This window comes from Pteropus vampyrus, unplaced genomic scaffold (genome assembly GCF_000151845.1).
Source record: "Pteropus vampyrus isolate Shadow unplaced genomic scaffold, Pvam_2.0 Scaffold93, whole genome shotgun sequence".
NCBI classification, from domain to species: Eukaryota; Metazoa; Chordata; class Mammalia; order Chiroptera; family Pteropodidae; genus Pteropus; species Pteropus vampyrus.
Genome location: NW_011888874.1, coordinates 3833875 through 3853987, shown reverse-complemented (window position 1 = coordinate 3853987; position 20113 = coordinate 3833875). Strand labels below are relative to the sequence as shown.

The window sequence follows — 20113 nt, the reverse complement described above, 5'->3', positions numbered from 1 at the left end:
TGGCACTTTCTTCATGCTGCTCTTGTGATAATTAACTTATATGCTTTTAGATTGTATTCACAGTACAAGCCAAATGCCCTATTACTGTGGTATATTCTTAGACACAGCAAACTGCCTAATTACCTTTCTATCCATTAAAAAGGATATTTCGGACCTCTAAAATAGCAATCACCCCATAATTATTAAGAATTTAACTGGATACCCTAAAACTTCCAGATACATATTCAATTCTGAAGCCAAAAGTACTATTTCTTAAAAATTTTTTTGAAAAGACTTTAAAAACTTGAATCGTACTCATGTGTGCGTGAAGGGCCAGTGGCATCCTATAAAACTTGATAATTTTTTCCTTCAGATAGGATTATTTTCAGAGAAATAAATTTTGATCTAGTCAGGTTTCTTATATACAGAAAAAAATGTATTTTCCAAAGAGCCATGTTTTAAGTGCCAAGTGAGATGTTACTTTGGAAATTGAAATGTATTATTAATCACATCACTGCGGTTCCCTGTGAATGTAATTACCTACTATCTATAGCAGAATTGAACTAATTGATTAACATTATTCTGTAAAAAGTCAAGTGGGTACAACAGACTCCCCGACGCCTTCATTTATTTGGCAGAGTGCTCAGCCCATCTATCATCCACTCTCAGGCCCCTTGGTTCCTATTTATCATTCCCTCCAATTCTTTTGAAAGACATTTCTGATGGGCCTGCATATTCCTGATACCTAAAAATTATGTGGGCACTAGGAAAGCATAGGTGGATGCTGCCCTGGTCATGGCTCTAGCTCTCTGCCTTAAGTTTGCTATAGAAAGATAACTCTATGTGATAAAAGCAGGGCTTCTTTGCGTTAGCCTGATGTAACACATGATATTTTGAAAATCGTGGTTTCTTTGCACCAACATGATATGATACATGTTGTTTTCACATGGCCTGCTAAGATTTTTATAAGACTGAATTTTTACTGTTTTGCAACTATAAGTTCCAGAATTGAAGTCCCAGGGCAACAAAGGAAAAATGTTTGTTTTATTCCTATTTTTTAGAAGTCTTAAGTGCTTATTTCTTCCATCTGGAAGTCAGCAAGACTACCGCCTCTGATATCTGAATCATAAAACTAATTACACAGTCTTTAAGTGCGATTAGTTATCACACAGCGTTCCTGAGACAGAGCAGAATAACTCTTCATTCTAAAGATGCAAAAAATGCTCTGTGACAAAGTATATAATGGGCTGTATAACAAGTTTCTTTGGAACGAGACCTTAACACTTGCTGGCTTTATGGGCAATTATGTTTTATTGAGGCTATGAACAAACATGGATAAACCCTGCATTGCCAGCTAGCTCTTGGTAATAAGCTAAATATCTTATCCTAATTACAGATATTCAAGTGGAAAAATAGAGGTTCACATGAAACCGTATCTGTGATGAAAGAAGCAGAAATCACACACATCTCTGGAAACTTTTTCCATCTAAAATATTGTAGGTGCTAATGCAAATAAGAACTCATGAAATGACCCCATTGGGTGTAGATCATTATGATCTAACAGATGAAGTTTGATCTGTCCGTTAGTCTTGTCCATTATTCAAGTTAGCCTTCACATGGCTTGATGATCTACATAATAAGTAAAATTTTCAGTGTTTGCCTAGTGGTTTAGCATCAGGTAGGACATAACCAAAGAATTATTTTATAATCAGGTATCTGAATTTGCCATTATATTAGGCGATTCCAACAGAGCTTACTGCTTCCTGATGAGCCCATGTACGGTTCATAATTTCTTTTTGTTTTCACTATGTAAAAAAAGACATATTTGTGATCAGACAACGGAAAGTAGGTTATATCAGTGACTATAACAGGCCTTCTTACCTAATTACAGTAGGAAATCAAATCAGAAACTTACTCTCTGTCCACAAGTCCAGGGCAATGATCATGTTTCACTTTGTGATTAAAAATATCTCTTGGCGAGCTATATACTAAGTCGTATAAATATACTTTGTAAAAAAAAAAAAAACGTATAAGTCAGGGGTAATAATGATTATTTGCAGGAACGTGAGAAGAGTGTGGGGCTGTATGAAAGAGGTCTGAGTAAAACCTCTCGAACAGTTTTGTATCTTCCACTGATATGCGTGTTTCCATTGTTCATACAGCGTATACTTCTTCTACAATTAAAAAAATATATATATATACATATGAAAAAAACTGAGAGGCTTCATTCTCTCTTGGTTTCTACTTTTCTGCAACTCCAGCTGTCTAATACTTAATCGTTATATGTTGTGGGGAAACATCTAAATAGAAATCACTAACTGAATTTTGAATAGATGCATCTAAATCTATACCTTTGAATGTAGAGACAGATAGCCACGGGGAAAGTAAAACAATGTTAAATGATGACCACGACTGTGCACCTAAAAGGGAGCATTTGCCGGGAAATCAAGCATGTGTGAAACACAAATGGCAAGGAGAAAGCTAACAGAAAATGATACGTTAAGTGTTTTTACTGACTAAAATAATTCCCGTGTTGTATTTAAAGAACAGCGCCAGAAAATAACCTCTAGCAACTAAGAATAGTTTAACTTTTGGATTGGTTAAACCACAAGGAAGATGAATTTAAGCCCAAGATAATCATCCAAGGCAGGGTGGGTTCTGGGTCTAAGTCCTTCTGTGCCAGATTTGCTAGAGAAGCGGTGAGGCCCGCTCTCTACTCCACCCAGCAGCCCTCACCTCCTGCAACTTCCCCGACTCATATTCTCAGTTTCCTGCTTCCTATGTGATCTTTGGCACATTATTTCTTTTCATCCATTTGTTACTGAAAAATCCATTTTGTATTAAGAAATACATCTGCTATTAAATATTTGGCATTTGATATTCTCTACAAAATGGAGATAAATTAATCTTTATTGCCAGAAAGTAAGAGAATGAATGGGATAATATCTGCTAAAATTTATGAATTCTAACTCAAACATTTTGTCCTCACTTGTTTTATCCTCACAAGGTTCTAAAATAAAAGATCCGGTCCTAAATGGCTAAGTAAAGTAGTAGATTACTTCTTCCATCCACACAGGTCTCCACTGAAAACTCTGGTTAGCAGGCTAATGGATGCAATATTAAAGTTGAGTCCACATCCAACTATGTAGCTACGTGGCACACACACAGGCAAACATTAACTCTGCTTATCTGGACATAGAGAGGCTGAATGTTTCAAAGCAACACAAGGTTGGAAAACTTTAACCGACTGTGGAATAAACAGAGCCACGGTCACACACATGCACATAGATCTACCCACACAGACTTCAACCAGACAGAGGCAGAAGGTCAGGAAGGTAAAATGAAAGGAGAGCTTGCCAGATCCAGGCAGTAATGCCTTCAGAGAAACCCGGTGTCTTCTGCAGCACCCCAGGGCAAACTGTTCAGCCATACTTTTTCCCTTCTTGGTGGTCTCAGTTTGAGACTAGGCTCTCTGCTTTATTTAGCCTATGGAGTTTTAACAATGGGCCGTTGTAAGAAATAGCAGTTCGCCCAAACTGAAGTAACTGACTCCTTCTGGAGTCGCAATTGTTTCCCCTTTCAATGTCCATCTTTCAAGGAAGTCATCTAAAGTCTGGATGCTCTTTAATGATTTTAAACCACATGTGTAGTGAAATACACTTTCCTTGATAACAGCTCTGAAAAGCACATGAAGGAGAACTTAGGCGATTCCAACAGAGCTTACTGCTTCCTGATGAGCCCATGTACGGTTCGTAATTTCTTTTTGTTTTCACTGTGTAAAAAAAGACATATTTGTGATCAGACTAAATTTGCTCCCCACTTCTTTGCAAAGAGAACTTCAAGGCTATTCATCAAGATGACCTTTCTAGAAATGTTCGTTGGTTCATTTACCTGTCAAAACAAAAGCCTCTGATGCGTATCACAGTGGACGCTAAAGATGTAATTAGCGTCTAATTTCATCAGTTAGAGACCTGCTACGCTCTACTCAGTTTTGGAGCCAAAAGAACAATGTGGATATATACAAGCTTTACTCAAAAACCATCAGCATTCTTTTTCAACAGCATGGGCAAAAAAGGACAAAATATTGTAGCTAGGAAAGACAGATATGTTTAAAAAAATAAAAACTGGGGTTCAGGAATGACAAAGGTTGAAATGTTACATTGTTTTAGAGTGGTACAAAAGCAGACCGGTTTTAAAACACACCTTACAAAAGGATCCTTTAAAATCACATGCCACTTTGATTTGAGAGAGGAAAATGCATTTCACACTTTATTTGCTCTCTTTGTCCTTAATGTCTATCTCTACCTTTTGGTACACTCATTTCTTCCGATGGCATTCATTAGGGAAATGTCATTTGGTTCACTGGCTTTTTCACTGAGTCCTTTTTTTGAATAATTATTGTTTACTTGATGAGTCTCTTAATATTCCAGTTTCCTTATCTGGTGGAAAACTGAACAGTCTTGCATATCAAAATGTCTCCTTAGAATTAATACAAAATAACAAACAGTATATTTTCACTTATGGAAGTCATTACTTTAATTTCTATGACGTAGGTGGGCAGTAGGTATTTTCCTCATTTTATGGATGAAAAAGAGGCACGTTACTCTATGAATTAGGCATCGGGTTAAGTGCATTTTCTCAGTTTTCCTATAGATAGATCATCAGCGGTACTGTGAGCAATCATTAACATCCTGCAAATCAGGGTACTAGGGTTTAAAGAATGCAAAGAATTCTCCCACAGTACCATATTTTTCAAATGGCACAAGTCTGACATCAAGACCCATGCTTTGTCATTGCACAATTGTGTTTCTTTTCCAGTACGGCATTTTGAGATTCAGAGTTCTATAAGGTAACGGAAATAGACTTCTGTTCCCAAGAGAGAACTCTGTAAACTCCTTAATCTGAAGGAATTACAAGAGAGTGATTTGACTTTTCTTTTCTTTACTCTCTCTGCTTTGAAACCCCTGGGACACTTGTAGTTTGTTCTGTGTGTCCACAGCGTCTGATCTGATTGGCTCACTCTGCAGATGAACTGCAACTCTTTCTCTTTGTATTGAATCCTTAAAAAAAAAGTCAAGAGATTAGTTTGGAACAAGAGTCTCTTATTTGTATAATGATAGAATTGGCTTTCATCCTTCTATAGATTTATTTTTTTAAAAATAATCAGAAACTGGACAAGATTTGCTATGCTACTGATGTTATTATTTTGCAGTTAGCATCTCTGGTTTCACCTAAAATTGTGCACGTATCTCTGGATTATGAAGAAAAAATGGTAAGTAGTTAAAGAATGTGGATCTCAACATTCTGAGACCCAGATAAATGTCCTCGTTCTGTCACCAACTTTTATGAAAGTCGCAGATATGTCCATTTATCTCTTTGGCCCTGAGTTTCACATAAGGTGAAGCTACTGGATTCTATGATCCCCGATTCCAAATATTTTGTTATTCTATGTAATTGACATGGAAAACCATAAATTTTAAAGTAAAGTACCAACCATTTGAGCAGAAGGATGCCATTGTGAGAGATCCCAGTCCTGAGTCAACAGATACAGGAGGGCAGGAGGGTGCAGTGGGAGAGTGGGGCGTGGCCAGGCTGTGGAGCAGAGAGGAGGTGGCTAGAGGAGGTGGGTAGAGTGGGCGGGGTGGCATGGCAACTCTACAGGAAAAGAAAGTTGGAGCATGGAGTGAGGAGGTGGGGTTAGTAGAAGAGGTACGCATGTCTGGGCTTGGAGAAGGTGGCGATTCTAGGTTTGACAAGGGCCATATTGGGGTTGTCCATGACTCCATCTCAAGCTTGGGTAGCATTTTTAATTTTTGTATTTTTTTTAACTCATTTATCAAATTGATAAAGATGACATTTATGTACTTTACGAGAATTTTCTAGAGATAGGAAAAATAAGTAAACTTTTAACTCACCCCAAATCTTCATATTAATGGATAGTTTGGTTTCTCTGGCCCCCTACCTATATACTTTAAAGAAATTAATAGTTTTGTTTTAATCAAAGAAATAAAGGCCCATAAGAAGGCAATTGAGCATACACTGATTAAACTGGGCAAAACCCCGCACCACTCACTACTCTGGTGTTTTGAGAGAGGCATTGTGGCATATTAGCTACAAGCAATGGCTCTGGGTGCAAATCTGAGTCCTCGGAGTTCTTACTGGATGGGTGACCTTGGCTAGTTCAATGACTTCTATACCTGCACTGTCCAGAGCAGTGGCCAACTAATCATATGTGGCTATTGAGCAAGTGAAATGTGGTCCGTGTGACTAAGGAATTGAGTCTTTAATTATAGTTAATTTAATTAATTTTGATTTAACTTTAAAAACTGATAATCTGTTATCATTTTAAATGCTTAAGTAGTTTTGGAAAAACTTAGATATGTGAATTTAATCTTTCAACTGTAAATTTTATGAAATCTAAATAATGAACAAGTATTTGTGATAAATATTTAACTTCCAAATCAAAGTGTGTTATAAGTATAAATACTCAGTTTGAAAAAAAACAATGTAAAATATATCTCATTAATAATTTTATATTGATTATATACCAAAATAATAATAGTTTGGATATACTGGGTTAAATAAAATGTATTATTAATTTCCCTTTTTTTTTTACTTTTTTAAAATATGGCTCCTAGAAAATTTAAAATTATATGGCTCACATTGTATTTCGACTCTAAAGAGCTACTCTTTACAAGTTAATATTTTCCTTAATAATATGGGAATAAAAATAATTTCTTCCAGTGGTTGTTGTGGCAACAAGAAAATACAACTGAAAACTTCTTAGCAAAATACCTGACAAATAGCTGGAAGTGCTCAGTAAATAGCTATTATTTTGTGAACACTATTTCCATCTTTACCTTCTCTGACATAAATCAGAATTTAAAGATATTCAATCTGTTTTCATAAAGTGCATGAGAACAAAGAAGGTCATTGGTGACACACAATACAGAGGGGCCAATAATAGGAATGCTGATAATTTACCAAATGAATCTGTATTTTCTTTTTACCTCACAGATTCCGACACTGTAACTTTTATGACCCATCAGATATGGCTCACGTTCATTCATTCATTCATTCACCAATTTTTTTTACTAAGTATCCTCTTCTAGAAAAATCTAGATTCTATCATTTTGAATTCTTAAGTTTTTTAACTGCTATAAATCTGTAATAAAAAAATCTACTCACATCAGAAAACATTGAGATCGCTTTGAAATGCAAAAAAAGATGCAGACTATTTTTCATCTCTAAGTTAATAACATCAATTGTCCCTACTGAATTTAAAATGTATTCTTTTTCTCTGTCACTTGATTTTCTACTTTTCTTTATTATTCTGGTTTTAAATTCTAAACATTTCTCTTAAGATTCTGTATATTTTTAATTTTTTTTATCATTTTTAAATTTGGCTTAATTTAGAGAACTCGAAAGATGCAATATCCCTTTATAAATGATGAAAGAAAAAAAACTAAGAGTTAAATTTCAGAAGATTGGCAATTGGTGGATAAGACAGAAGAGAGTCTCAAACAAATATAAATGTTCTTTGAGTCATTTGTGTAAATAATCCATTTAATAAGTGGTACAGTGCTCTGGTAAATAACCTTGAATCTCCATTTCCCTGCATTCTCTAAGGCACAAATTAAATTTCCTTTTAGCAGTTCAATTCTTTTTCCTAAAATAACTCTTTAAAGTGTATTCGATTTATAAACCTTTCTTATTTTCAACACAACAATAAGAGAAATCATAATAGCTAAAAGTTAGTGAGTACTTACTAAGTTCCAGGAACTAAGTTCCAGGTCCTTTACTTGTACTCATTCATTGAATTCTTAAAATAACTCTATGACATAGTATGATAAGCAGAATAATAGGTCCCTCTCCTACCCAAATGTCCACATCCAAAGCCCCAGAACCTTATTTACATGGCAAGGGGGAGGTAAGGCTGCAGATAAAATTAAAGTTGCTAGTCAGTTGAGCTTGAGATGGGGGAGTATACTGGGTTGTCCAGGTGGGGCCAATGTAATCATAAAGATCCTTTGTAAGTGAAAGAGGGAGGTAGAGTCAGGGGCCAGAGTCAGAGAGATGTATGAGGTTACTATGCTGCTGGCTCTGAGGATGGAAGAGGGCCAAGAACGAAGGAATGTGGGCAGCCTCCACAAGCTGGAAGAGGCAAAAACAAACAAACAAACAACAAAACAAAAAACCCAAAACAGATTCTCCAATGCAGCCTCCAGAAAGGAAGGAGCCCTGCCAATTTTGGCCTAACAAGACTCATTTTAAATATTTAACCTCTCGAACTATAAGATAATAAACACGGATTGTTTTAAGCTACTAAATTTGTGGTAATTTCACAGCTAGAAAAGGAAACTAACAGATATAGGTAACTTCATTATTCCCATTTTATAGACAGGAAAGCCAAGGAACAGAGATTTAAATAACTGATCCAGAGATCACACATCAAGCAAATGCTTTTGCAAAGGATTCAGACATGGGCACCCATGGTAACGCAGTAAAAGTTAGGACTACGTTGGGTTGAAAGTTCCTCGGAAGCTTCCAGGGTGTAATTTGAAATTGGCTCCCACACCTGGAGGGCAAGTAGAGACCAAAGTGAAAGGGGAGACCACTCCAGATTGGTGGGTGGCAGGTTTAATAAGCAAGGGAACTTATTTATGAGAATTGTCATGGGTGGCCACAAGTCATTTTGGGCGCCCACTTAAGAAATCTTGAAAGTTTATACAGCAGCCTTAACTGGGGTCAGTCATGTACACAGGGGACCTTAACTGGGTTTAGTCAAGTACCCAGTCTAGGTACTCTCATCGCCACGTGACTATCTCAAGGCCATGACCTTGGGCAGCTTCGAGCACAGGAATGCAAGCAGAGGGCACATTCCAAACACAGAATTGTGGGGAGCTTCCAATTGACTGAGTCCAGCTCTCAGGTCAAAATGGCAGTCACGGTTTGATGACCTTCCCCAATAGACTGACACATGGTATGTTCTCTTTTCTTAGCGTCGATTCATTCCCCAGGTCTCAGCTCCATTGCTTCTTCCTTAGAGGAAGCTTCCGTGACTATACTGGTGGTGTTGGGTGCTCAAAGGACACAATCCTAAGATAGAATGTAATTCTTTTCTTTTTAATTAAATTCATTGAGGTGACATTGGTTCATAAAATTACATAGGTTTCAAGTGTACAGTTCTATAATACATCATCTGTATGTTGCATTGTGTGTTCACCACCCAAAGTCAAATGTCCTTCCGTCACCATATATTTGACCCCCTTTATCCTCATCTACTTCCCCCGTCTCCCTTTTCTCTCTGGTAACCATTAAACTGTTATCTGTGTCTGAGAGTTTTTGTTTTTTAGTCTTGTTCATTTGTTGCTTTCAGTTTTATATCCCATGTATGAGTGAAATCATACAGTTCTCAACTTTATCTGTCTTACTTATTTCACTTAGCATGATTATCTCGAGATCTGTCCATGTTGTCAAGTGTAACTCTCTTTTGAAGCACTTATGATTACAATTTCACATTTGTCTGAGTCCTTTTAGTCTCTGCCATCAAACTATAAGCTCCATGAGAGCAGGGAAGTGGCTGTCTCTTGTCATTTGTGCCTGTCAAATACAAGGTACAATTGTCCCTCAGTTGTCTACTGAATTTCTTATGTTTAGACCATCTAACCATGACAAATTCATTTGACATGTATTGAATTTGTTGGTCATGGTCTTAACGAATAAAATATATTCCAGGAGAATAAAGTACATAATGGGAAATAAATTCCCTAAATCCTAAACTTTAGCCCCTGAGTAAATCAGCTCCATGGACATAAAATCTGAGAGAATAAAACAACTATCCAGAAGAAATCTGCTGAAGTATGACAAAAATACTCTATTCATATTTAGTTTGCTCAAAGATGCATTTTATCCTCAATGGCATTACTCATTTTTCACAAGATTTCATTATATTGATTGAAGCCTGGTACTTGGGGATAAGCCTTAAATCCACTCTTTTAGAAAGCACAGAAACAAAAACAAACATAAGCAGGTTTTTTAATATTTGATTACTTTTAAAAGTTAAAGACCTCATTAGCACTGATTTGTTGAGTGTATGCTTTTTCTAGCCGTATAAGAATGTATTCTACTTGGTAATAAAATCTTTTTAATCTTTACACAGTGGTCTCCCCCAAAACACTTATATCTACTAAAAATATAATGATCTATATATTTTAATATCTATTTATATCTACCTATATCTATATATAATTGAATTTGCTCATTGTTTTTAGTGTAAATTTCTGCATACCACCCCCCACTATGCACACCTGATTTTCTGTTTTCTTTATCATTGTGGTGGTTTTAAATCTTAAACATTTCTTTTTAGATTTTGTATATTTTTCTTTGTATCTTATTATTTCTAATTTTGTACCATTTGGAGAATGAGAAAAAAGCAAGATTATATAAATAAGATGTGTTGGATGTAAGCTGAATTTAGTAAACCTTTGCCTTAAAGATTTGTGTTGCTAATTACTAAGCTTCTCTCTAATCACATTCAAACAATTCTTTGTTTTTTAAAGTAATATTTGAGGGTAAATTTATTTCACTGAATTAAAATGTAGATTAAGGAGCCACATGTTGTAATTTTTGATTTTTTCTATCTATCTATCTATCTATCTATCTATCTATCTATCTATCTATCTATCTATCATTTATTTCCTTATTTATTTCTTTTTATTATGGCAACATTGGTTAACAAAATCCTGTAAGTTTCAGGTGTACAATTCAACAGTAAGGCATATATATATATTGCACAGTGTGTTCACTGCCCATAGTTAGATTTCTTTCTGTCACCACATACTTGACCTCTTTTACCCCATCTACCTCCCCGCTCCTGCCCTACCCCCTACCCTCTGGTAACCACTAGTCCATTGTCCATGTCTATGAGTCTCTGTTTGTTTGTTCTGTTCGTTTGTTTCTTTTAGGTTTATATCCCACATATAAGTGATATCATGTGGTTTTCAATTTTTTCTCAATTAATTTTTATACTCAAGGAGATGATTCAATTCATTTCTCCATTTTCTGTGGCTTTGAGATTCAGCTCGAAACCAGTTCATAAGGAAAAATAACTGCCAAAGATTCTTTGTGCTTTTAAGCTCCACATTATACCCATCTACGGCAAACCATTTAAAATCACACTCCATTACACAAGCTTCCTTTCCCAAGAGAATCTTATGTTAGTATATTCAAGATTCTAATTCACTAAGATGAAATAAGAACATTAACTCAAGATTTGAATGTTAGGTAGTTGTTTTTTCCTCATGCATCCATTGAAAAAGATGAAACTGGGTGAACATGTTCAAATCCCTTTGGCAATAAAGATTTATTAAATTAAAATATTTACAGTAGAGTAAGAAAAGAGGTCATTTTATTTCCTTGGAAGCAGTTCCCATCATATATTCCTCTCTGGTTCTAATTTTATTCATTGGATACATATGTAAACAATATATGTTCCAAAGATATGAAACAGATCAAAGTATGATTAACTGCAAATGGATTTACATACTGTAAGTATTATAGGAAACTAGAAAAGAGAGATTATGTATTCATTCATCAATCATTGAATTGGTATTTATGTTGTGACAGACATTATATCTCCTCTGTAGACTGTTCCTCAGACCTCAGACTGGAATATCCAATATCCTATTTGACATATCTGTGTACAGAACTAATAGGTATTTCAAAATTAACAAATGAACTTAGAGTTTCTCGCTAAATCTCCTGCAGTCTTTCCCATCCGAATGGCAACTCAGTCTTCTGGTTGTTCAAGACAAAAACTGAACAAACAAATAAAACAAAACAAAATACTGTACATTTCTCTGATTCTGTCTTTCTTTCACTTTTATGTTCAATTTTCAAGCAAACCCTACTGGTCCTACTTTTGAAATATATCTGGATTCAGCCACTTCTCTTGACCTCAACACTAACCACCCAGGTCTCTGGTTGGGATCACTGCAGTGTTTTTCTGATTAATAGTCTCCTTGTTGCAACCCTTGACCTTCCACAGCCATACATCCTGTTACTCCCCTGCTCAAGGCTCTCTAAATTAATGAGCTTGTAATCTAGCACTTGCTATCTACCAGGCTCTGGTCTAAGCTCTACAAGTATTAACTTGCTAAATTCCCAAATGGTAGGCACCATTATACTCTGTTCTGTCAATGAAGAAATGAAGGCATAAGGAGGACAAGTCACTTGTCAAGATCAAATAGCTAATGGGTGGCAGAGATGAGACTCAAACCCTGACATTCGGGCTCCACAGTCCATGCCCTTAACTTCTGTGTCTGATCCCTCCAACGGCTTCTCTTCCCACTCTTGAAAAAAAAAAAAACAAACCTTCCTGATGGCCTGCCAAGCCTGACATAATCTTCCCCTGTTACCTCAGTGACCTCACCTTTTACTAGCTTCTCGTTGGCTCACTCAGCCACACTGTCCTGGACTCCTCACTGTTCCTCACACACATCAAGCTTCTTCCCATAGTAGGAACTTCCACCCTGGCTGGTCCTTCAGCCCGAGACATTTCCTCGCAGAACATGACGAGGCTCACTCCCTCACCGCCTTCAGGTCTTTCCTCAAATGTCACTTTGTCAGTTAGGGTGTTCCCAATCCCCCTTATTGAATATCTTACTAATATATCTAGACACTATTCTAGACACTTGACGTATATTTTATTTCATTAAACCCTCACAACAGCTCTGGGTTGATGGAACTGTTACCCACATCTTACAGGTGAGAAAAAGAGGCACAGAGATGTTAAATACCATGTGGAAGGTAACATAGCTGATAAGTAATGAAGTCAGGAGTCCAATCTAGAGTCCCTGACTCTAATCTGTGACCCTAAACGCACATACACATACAGGAGTCCAATCTAGAGTCCCTGACTCTAATCTGTGACCCTAAACGCACATACACATACAGGAGTCCAATCTAGAGTCCCTGACTCTAATCTGTGACCCTAAACGCACATGCACACACAGTTTGGTGACTAACAGGTGATGAGCAAGTGAGGAAAAAAATCAGATCGTTCAGAAGCTTAGAGCCAGAGTGAGAAGATGGTCATCATGTCAGGTTAAAGGAGAATGAGAGTTAGAGAGTTTAGCTTATCAGTTTCCAGAGCCATGTTTCTCAGTGTCACCCAAGGTGCCCCTCCATCACAATCACCCAGGGGTGCTTGCTAAAAGTGCAGAGTCCTCGACCCCACTCCAGGCCTTCTTGTACAGAATCTTTGGGGGCCAAGTGCCCAGGGATGTGTATGAATACTCTTAGGTGATTTTAAAAAAACATTAAAGTTCTCAAACTATCATCTAAGAAGATAGGAAATAGTTTCATTGACTTAACTTTGTACCCTGAGCATCACAACTCTAAAATAGCATTTCCAAAACAACAGCAACAACAACAACAACAAACAAGATTTGCATAATACACTTCCTCTGTAAAACTTTGCAACTTAGGATGACAATCTTTGATGAGTTTGTTCATTGGTAGATTCCAAGTACCTAGAATCATGATTGGCTCATAGTGGATGAGCAAGAAATAGTTGTCAAATGTGTGAATTTTGGAGTGACCCCAATGAAATTTTCAAGATACAAGTAACCTCGTATGACTCTGAGTGGTCCAAGATTGCTATCAGACTTCTTATAAAAATTCAGTTTTATCACTATTTCCTTAGAAGTGTGAACAGAGTTGAAAGTATACTGCACTGGCTTTTGGAATCGATTTAAGTGTGAGCTGAGGCTCTGGCATTTAGCAGCCGTGTGATGTAAACAACATCTTCAATCTTTCTGGACCCCTGCTTTCCTCATCAGTAAATTCATCATCACCTCATTGGATGTCAATAAAGGTGCTGTATAAATTTTTAAAAATCTTTTAAAAAATAAAGCATTGTTAAGTGAATTATTTTATTTCTCAGTTTGAGATACGATGATTTTTTTTGCAAATTTCTAGCTGTAATATTTTATAATGTTTTCTTTTAAAGATAATCATAGCCAAATAGTTCAAGAACAGCTTGCTTTTCAAAATTAAATATTGATTTGTTGAAGAAGTTAGCATAAAATATTATAGCTTAATATTCTGTCAATCAGAGGCATAGCCAAGCCAAATGACTTTCATTTAAAAACTTCTAGTGGAACAGGTAATTTTCATTCATTATTTACTGCATCCTTGATATCTGAACACTGAAAGCTAAGACAAAAATGTCAATTGTACTGAAATCACCCATACTTCAATGTGTCCCCAATTTTGGAAACTTTAGCACACTATCCCCATCCTAACATGAGATTTCAGTGACTAAGCAGATCTCTTCCTGAACCTAAAGTAAGGAAAAACTCTGTCCTCTACTTTATTCTTGCTGGTCAAACAGATGCACAATGTCTATTATAATTAAAGCACAGACAAAATTGCAATTAGATAATTGGTAAGAAATAGATTAAAGTACTATGCATTCCACAAAATGCTCAAAAACTTTATTCTGATTTTATGCCTAAGTTAAACATTTTGGAAAGGGATTTCTGTTTCAGAGACAGAAATAAAAGCTCCAAACACCTTGAAGTTAGAGATCAAACTACCAATATCTACCCGACTTGATATAAAAACATACGCTTGGGGGCTCTTCTTTCGAATTACAGTTATAAAACAAAATCCACTTAAATAAACCAAACTCAAAAATTCCCTCTCTTTTTTTTTTTTTTTGCACAACAATTATTAACAGCATTCAAAATGTTAGGCAGAAGAGAATTTCTAGTAGGTCGATAAACTGCACATTTTTTACAAATCTAAGAGAAAGAAAATCAGCTCTTTGAATGATAGAAATAGTTTTGAAAGGTTTTCCTCAAATAGTAAAGTGCAGGAGTAGACTCGAGGTCACACTTCTTTATCCAAAGCTGAACACCCCAAGCCCTAAATTGTAACCCCATTCTATAATAACAGTTCATTCAACTGAGGCTGCTTTGCCACAGACACCATACCATTATGATGAGGGTTCTGGGTCTGCTCATTTCATCGTCACTTTCTAGAGGCAAAATTTCATGGGATGGTTCCTCCTGGCGTCGGCTGCAAATGTGTGGACAGCTCCTCTGGACCACAGAACGAAAAGCTTGTAGCAGAACAATGCTGGCGGTGCAGCCCATCGCTGCATCCTGGAGCCTACAGAATAACTTCTATGTTGATGCTATGTTTGCAAAACAGTGGCTCCTTGTCCCTGAAAACAGCCTACATTGCAGCTGCAGCCAGCTCACGCTCCAATCACTTCCTTGAGCTCTGATCATCTGATCAGCGCCAAATAGCTTGGATGCAGAGATGGGAAAGATTTGATCCACTGAAACTGAACACTGTCAGGAATATTAGAGCATTTCTCCCAGAGAGTATTTCTCAATTCATTTCGAGAGCATGTTTCCTGTTCATTACAATGATTCTCTTCGATTCTAGTTTCAAGTCTGCATAAATATACCTTTCCCACTCATACATGCAAATAAATCACTCTTTTTCAAACTAGACAACTGAAAATCTGACCTCACACTGACGTTTTTTTCCCAAAGCAAATGAGTATCAGATAAAGAGTGAAAATAATTTTTTTAAATGTAAACACTTGCAGGAGGAAATTTTGCTAGACACTTCATTAAGTGATTGAGGTTTTACTTTTCATAGCTCATAAGTTCCAGAAATGAAATTGGCTCATCCGAAACATGGAGTCCACTGAATCAAAACAATCTATCAAAAAAGTATGCACGCATTAACCAAACCCACGTGAGTGATGCCAGTGTTCCCCTGAGATTTCCCTTCAATAGTATGGTTGTTCTGTTCCCACACACGCAGTTCTGCAGCCTAATACATTTTTATGTTTACACAGGCGGCTTGTGGGGCTGAAAATATCCTTATTACTGAGGTCACTCAGCTGACCGAGGTCACTCAAGCTGGACTCTTAGAAAAAGCAGCTGTAAAGCATTTTCGCATCCTAGCAATAAGAATTCAAGTCTTCGGGAAGGACTTTGAGGTCCTTGGTAGTTAAGACACTAGTAGTCCCTGACTCCTGTGAGACTAGTACTTACGAGACAATCAGAGAGATGCTTAGAAATCACGTGACCTGCTTGGAATGGCTTCAAGATCTAATGGTCTCCTGTAACAGAATAGGACAGTAGGGGATGCTTGCACTAAAAATATCTCACGGAAAATGGATTTTGCTTACAAATGAGGAAAATATGAAATCCCCAATAGGATTTTCAACGTCGGGATCTTTCTGTCAAGCCAATCCATCCAGTGTAACTCTGAGAGTTAAAGTAAAAATGTTTTCTTTGGTTTCTGGGCTCCTCGGTGCTGGGGGTACTGCAGGAATTTGGGAGAAGATTTATTTTACTATAAGATGAGGCCACTCTGGCCCCAGTAAACTTGCTTTCACAGAAGCATCTAGCATAATGCTCAATTAGGCATTAATTGCTCAGTAATCTGTCACAACACAACATCGTTTTAATTGGTATGTTTGCCAGAGAAGTAAATTTTTTTTTTTCTTTTAAGAGGTACTGGCTGCCAATAGTTTCTCATCTCCCTCTGTTTTGAGCAAACATATTTTAGTGCTGCTGGAAAAGGAAGAAAAAAATGCTAATGGTGCTGGCAAGTCTCCTTACTCCCTCCAGACCTTTGTCAGAGTGCCCGGGTGCTAATCTAAACCATTTTTACTCCAAACAACTAGGGCATTTACTAAAGAGAGGTTACAACTTGGCCTGTCTGCCCCGTGTGTATTGAATATGTATATAAATGATGTCCACCAGAGACAAAGCACAGAGTGTGCTTCCGTGATCACAAATGTGTCTTTTCAAATACTGCTCCTTGGGACTCCTTGTATGTCATTGCCCACCCCCACCCACCCATTCCATTGTCCCATGACATAGCATTCTCCAATCATCCCCTGCTCATGACTGGGTGAGGCACTGACTGAAGGTGCTTAAACACTTCACGGGCTTTGGGGTGCAATAGAACTGAGTGGGAAGATGGATCCCCCAGTTGTGCCCTGGGGCTTGGCGGAGAAGATGCCTTCATGTCCCAAAGTCCTGTCTAGCCTTCTCTTTCTAAATATGGCTATCCTCTGGGGTAGCTTTTGGAGTCAGATGTTTTGGCAGATGCCAAAGTCTTTGGAGAAACAAATGAGATGCTTTCTAGCTATTAGAGTCCTGTTTTCATCGATCCCCTCTTTGCCTCTATGGAATTCATCCCCGTTATTGATGGACTGCTGTGGGACTCTCAATATTCTTTCTCTTTCTCTTTTAACTTCTATCATCAAGAAGAAGGGACCTCCAAGAATTTGTTTCATAGGAATTCAACATATACTAGAATTACCCAGTGGACAAGAGACCCAAGGATGAAAAACAGTTAACAACACATGGACATACAGTCCAACATTTTCTTATGAAAAATTTCAAACATTCAGCAAAGTTGCAAGAAAGGGGTTGGGTTCTGAGCTCTAAGTGTTGCATAAGAAATTAAGCTGGGGTGGGCAGGGCAGGGAGGAGATGAAATCAACCCAAAGCGACTAGGCCCTTTTCTCCCTCAGATTTAGCATACATGTAAATACGCAGGAAAAGTTAAAACATGAGAAATAAACTTCACTGGTGTCTGATATTTTCATCTGCAGTATTAATAAGATGAATCATTCGTTCAGTCTGTAGGCACCAAATGTGCATGGCCTTACTAATCAATACCTTTTGGAGACTCTCCTTTGCTCTAATCTGCCTCTTTCCCCTAGCTAGGTCTTATTTCACTATTCAATAAGATATTTAGTAAAATGCTGGAAGCAAGATTTTTAAGTTATTGTCATAGATGAGGGAATGATGTCACTATCATTTGTAAGACTAAATTTTCTAAAGAAGTGGTAGGAACTACATTTCATTCTGGGTTACGAAATGAATTACATATACATATTTGTATATATATTTGTGTATATGTATATATACCCACATATACACACAGATATATGATGTTATTTCATACACATGTTCATCGATTCAGCACCTTTGAAATCTTAAATCCATGTACACTGAAAACTTTCTTTTTTCAAAGGAGGGATGGCCATGTCATATTGACACGAAGTAGTCTTAATGCAGATAGGAAATGGAAGAAAGAGTGGAGGGAGAGATTGGTAAGTTCAGGTATACTTGGGAGAAAGTTAAATATAAGAAGAAAGAGTCAAGAGTTTTGAAGGGTAAATGGGGCATGAAGAAAACAAAAGGAGGAAGGAATAAAGGACCAGAAATAAAAGCATCTCCAAAATATTCTTGAATGCCAGGAGTGCTCTCTATCCTTTCTTGTGGGACTTCTCACTAGCTGCTCATGTCTTTAATAAGTCTAAACAAATGAATTTAGTTTTTAGAGTTGTTTTCAAAAAAATTTTTGGACTAAGAATGATTTGATTCTAGATGTTGATATTTCTGCCATTGGAATAATGTGTCCAAAGATCTTTCTACGATGGGCAAGGGAGAACCATATTTAATTTAAATAAATAATGCCTATTGAAAGTATTAGACTTTCTTGGTTTTGTTCAATTATGTAAGAGCTGTATGTCTCAATGTGTCTTGAGATGTAGACTATGTTAAGTTAGACTATTTAGGGGCATGATGGAGGTGAAGTCCATGTTCTTCTTGTACCCAAAAGGCCTGTACACATGCCCCGAGGCCTCTGAGTCTCCTCATGCATTGTAACTGACCTGAATGGAGGAGTGAGATGCTCTGCCATCTTTATATGTCAAGTACACTGAAAGCTATTGCTGATAACAAAATGTTATCTTATAAAAACAAACTTGGGCTCAGATAAAAATATTTTAATTGAGAAATGGATCATCACAAGATCAGCTTTACCTGTTTCTTGGATACTTCTAGTATGTATACCTTTGCCAATTGTTTAACACACTAGAGGCTAACAGGGTCATGATTAGAACTTAGTTATAGAGAGAAATATGTGGTTGAGATGTTGAATGTAGAAGACTCTGCCTGGGAAAACTATATTCCAACAGCGAAGTCTCAAATGAATCATCACTTCCCCGGAAAGGCTGTCAACCTCCTCAGGTTAAATTAGCTCCACCTTTTTTCCTGCTTTCAAAATATAAGATTCAGAAGCCACTTGGGAACTTGTTTCTCACTATACCTGCCAGTCCTGGTTTCCACCATATCTGCAGTCCAGATTCCCTGACTTCTTATTCAAGAGGTGGGTGGAATAAATTTATTTCCTTCCCTCCTGTCCAAAGTCCAAGTGAAATGACAATAAAGAAGCATAACAGGGAATATATTGATTACAAAAGTGAGCGGGTATTGGGGGGGAGGGAGCTCTTTCAGCTGATGAGAGTTTTCTGAAAGTATTTCTGAAAATTGAAAAGTGAATGTGATCGTATTGACCAATAACCAAAAAATGAAGGATTAGCAAGAACTTACACAGCAGAAGGTAGCTCAGAAAGAGCAGCCACTGTTCACAGCCTTGAAGAGGCTCCAAGCTTGAGGGAAGTAGGCAGTAGATGTGAGAAAGTAATTCACCTACCATCCTGCCCATCCCCGGCAGAGACAGAAAAACACTAGGGCACCTGACAACAGCTCTTTAAAGAAGGGAAAATGCTTCCAGAATATCTAGCATGGATGCTGGCCCCTCAGATAAATGCCCTCATTATTTTGGCATTGGCCGATGGAGGTGGGTCAAGTCTCGAGCTTGCCTGCCTGGCTCACGTTCTCTGAAATAAAGACTGCGGTTGGTGCACCTGCTGACCTAGGAGCTCATCAGCCAGTTGTCAGTCCCACCAAGTGAAAGAGGGAGACTCAAATGCTCTTCCTCTTCCATTCCCAGAGCCAGAGGCAGAGCACTTTGGTTACTCAAACTAAGCAGATCTCTCCGTGGAGTTGGAGTCACTGATAGAGAAACTAACTGAGAGTGTACATAGTGAGCAACGTGGACCACGTCTAAGTAGATCTGTGTTCCTGATGGCAGCTGGTGGAAGAGGCAGGCAACAGAGTGCCGCAGAAAGTCTCACAGTGGGCTGTGGAGGCAGACTCATGCTGCTGTCAAGGCTCTGCCACACAGAAGCTGTGTGATCTTGAGCAAGTTGCTCAACTTCTCTGGCCCTTGATAG

At 37.5% G+C, this 20113-nt stretch overlaps 1 protein-coding gene across 3 annotated transcripts in view; it reads right to left on the bottom strand.

The window, feature by feature from the left end:
* Nucleotides 1–15158, bottom strand: part of DOCK10 (dedicator of cytokinesis 10) — a 187111-nt gene extending 171953 nt beyond the window's left edge. For all 3 annotated transcript variants that reach the window (XM_023532931.1, XM_023532930.1, XM_023532929.1), the window contains exon 1: nt 14982–15158. In XM_023532931.1, the coding sequence (XP_023388699.1) occupies nt 14982–15143 (162 nt within the window). In that variant the 5' untranslated portion in view covers nt 15144–15158. The remainder of the gene's footprint in view (nt 1–14981) is intronic.
* Between the last annotated feature and the right edge of the window lie 4955 nt (nt 15159–20113).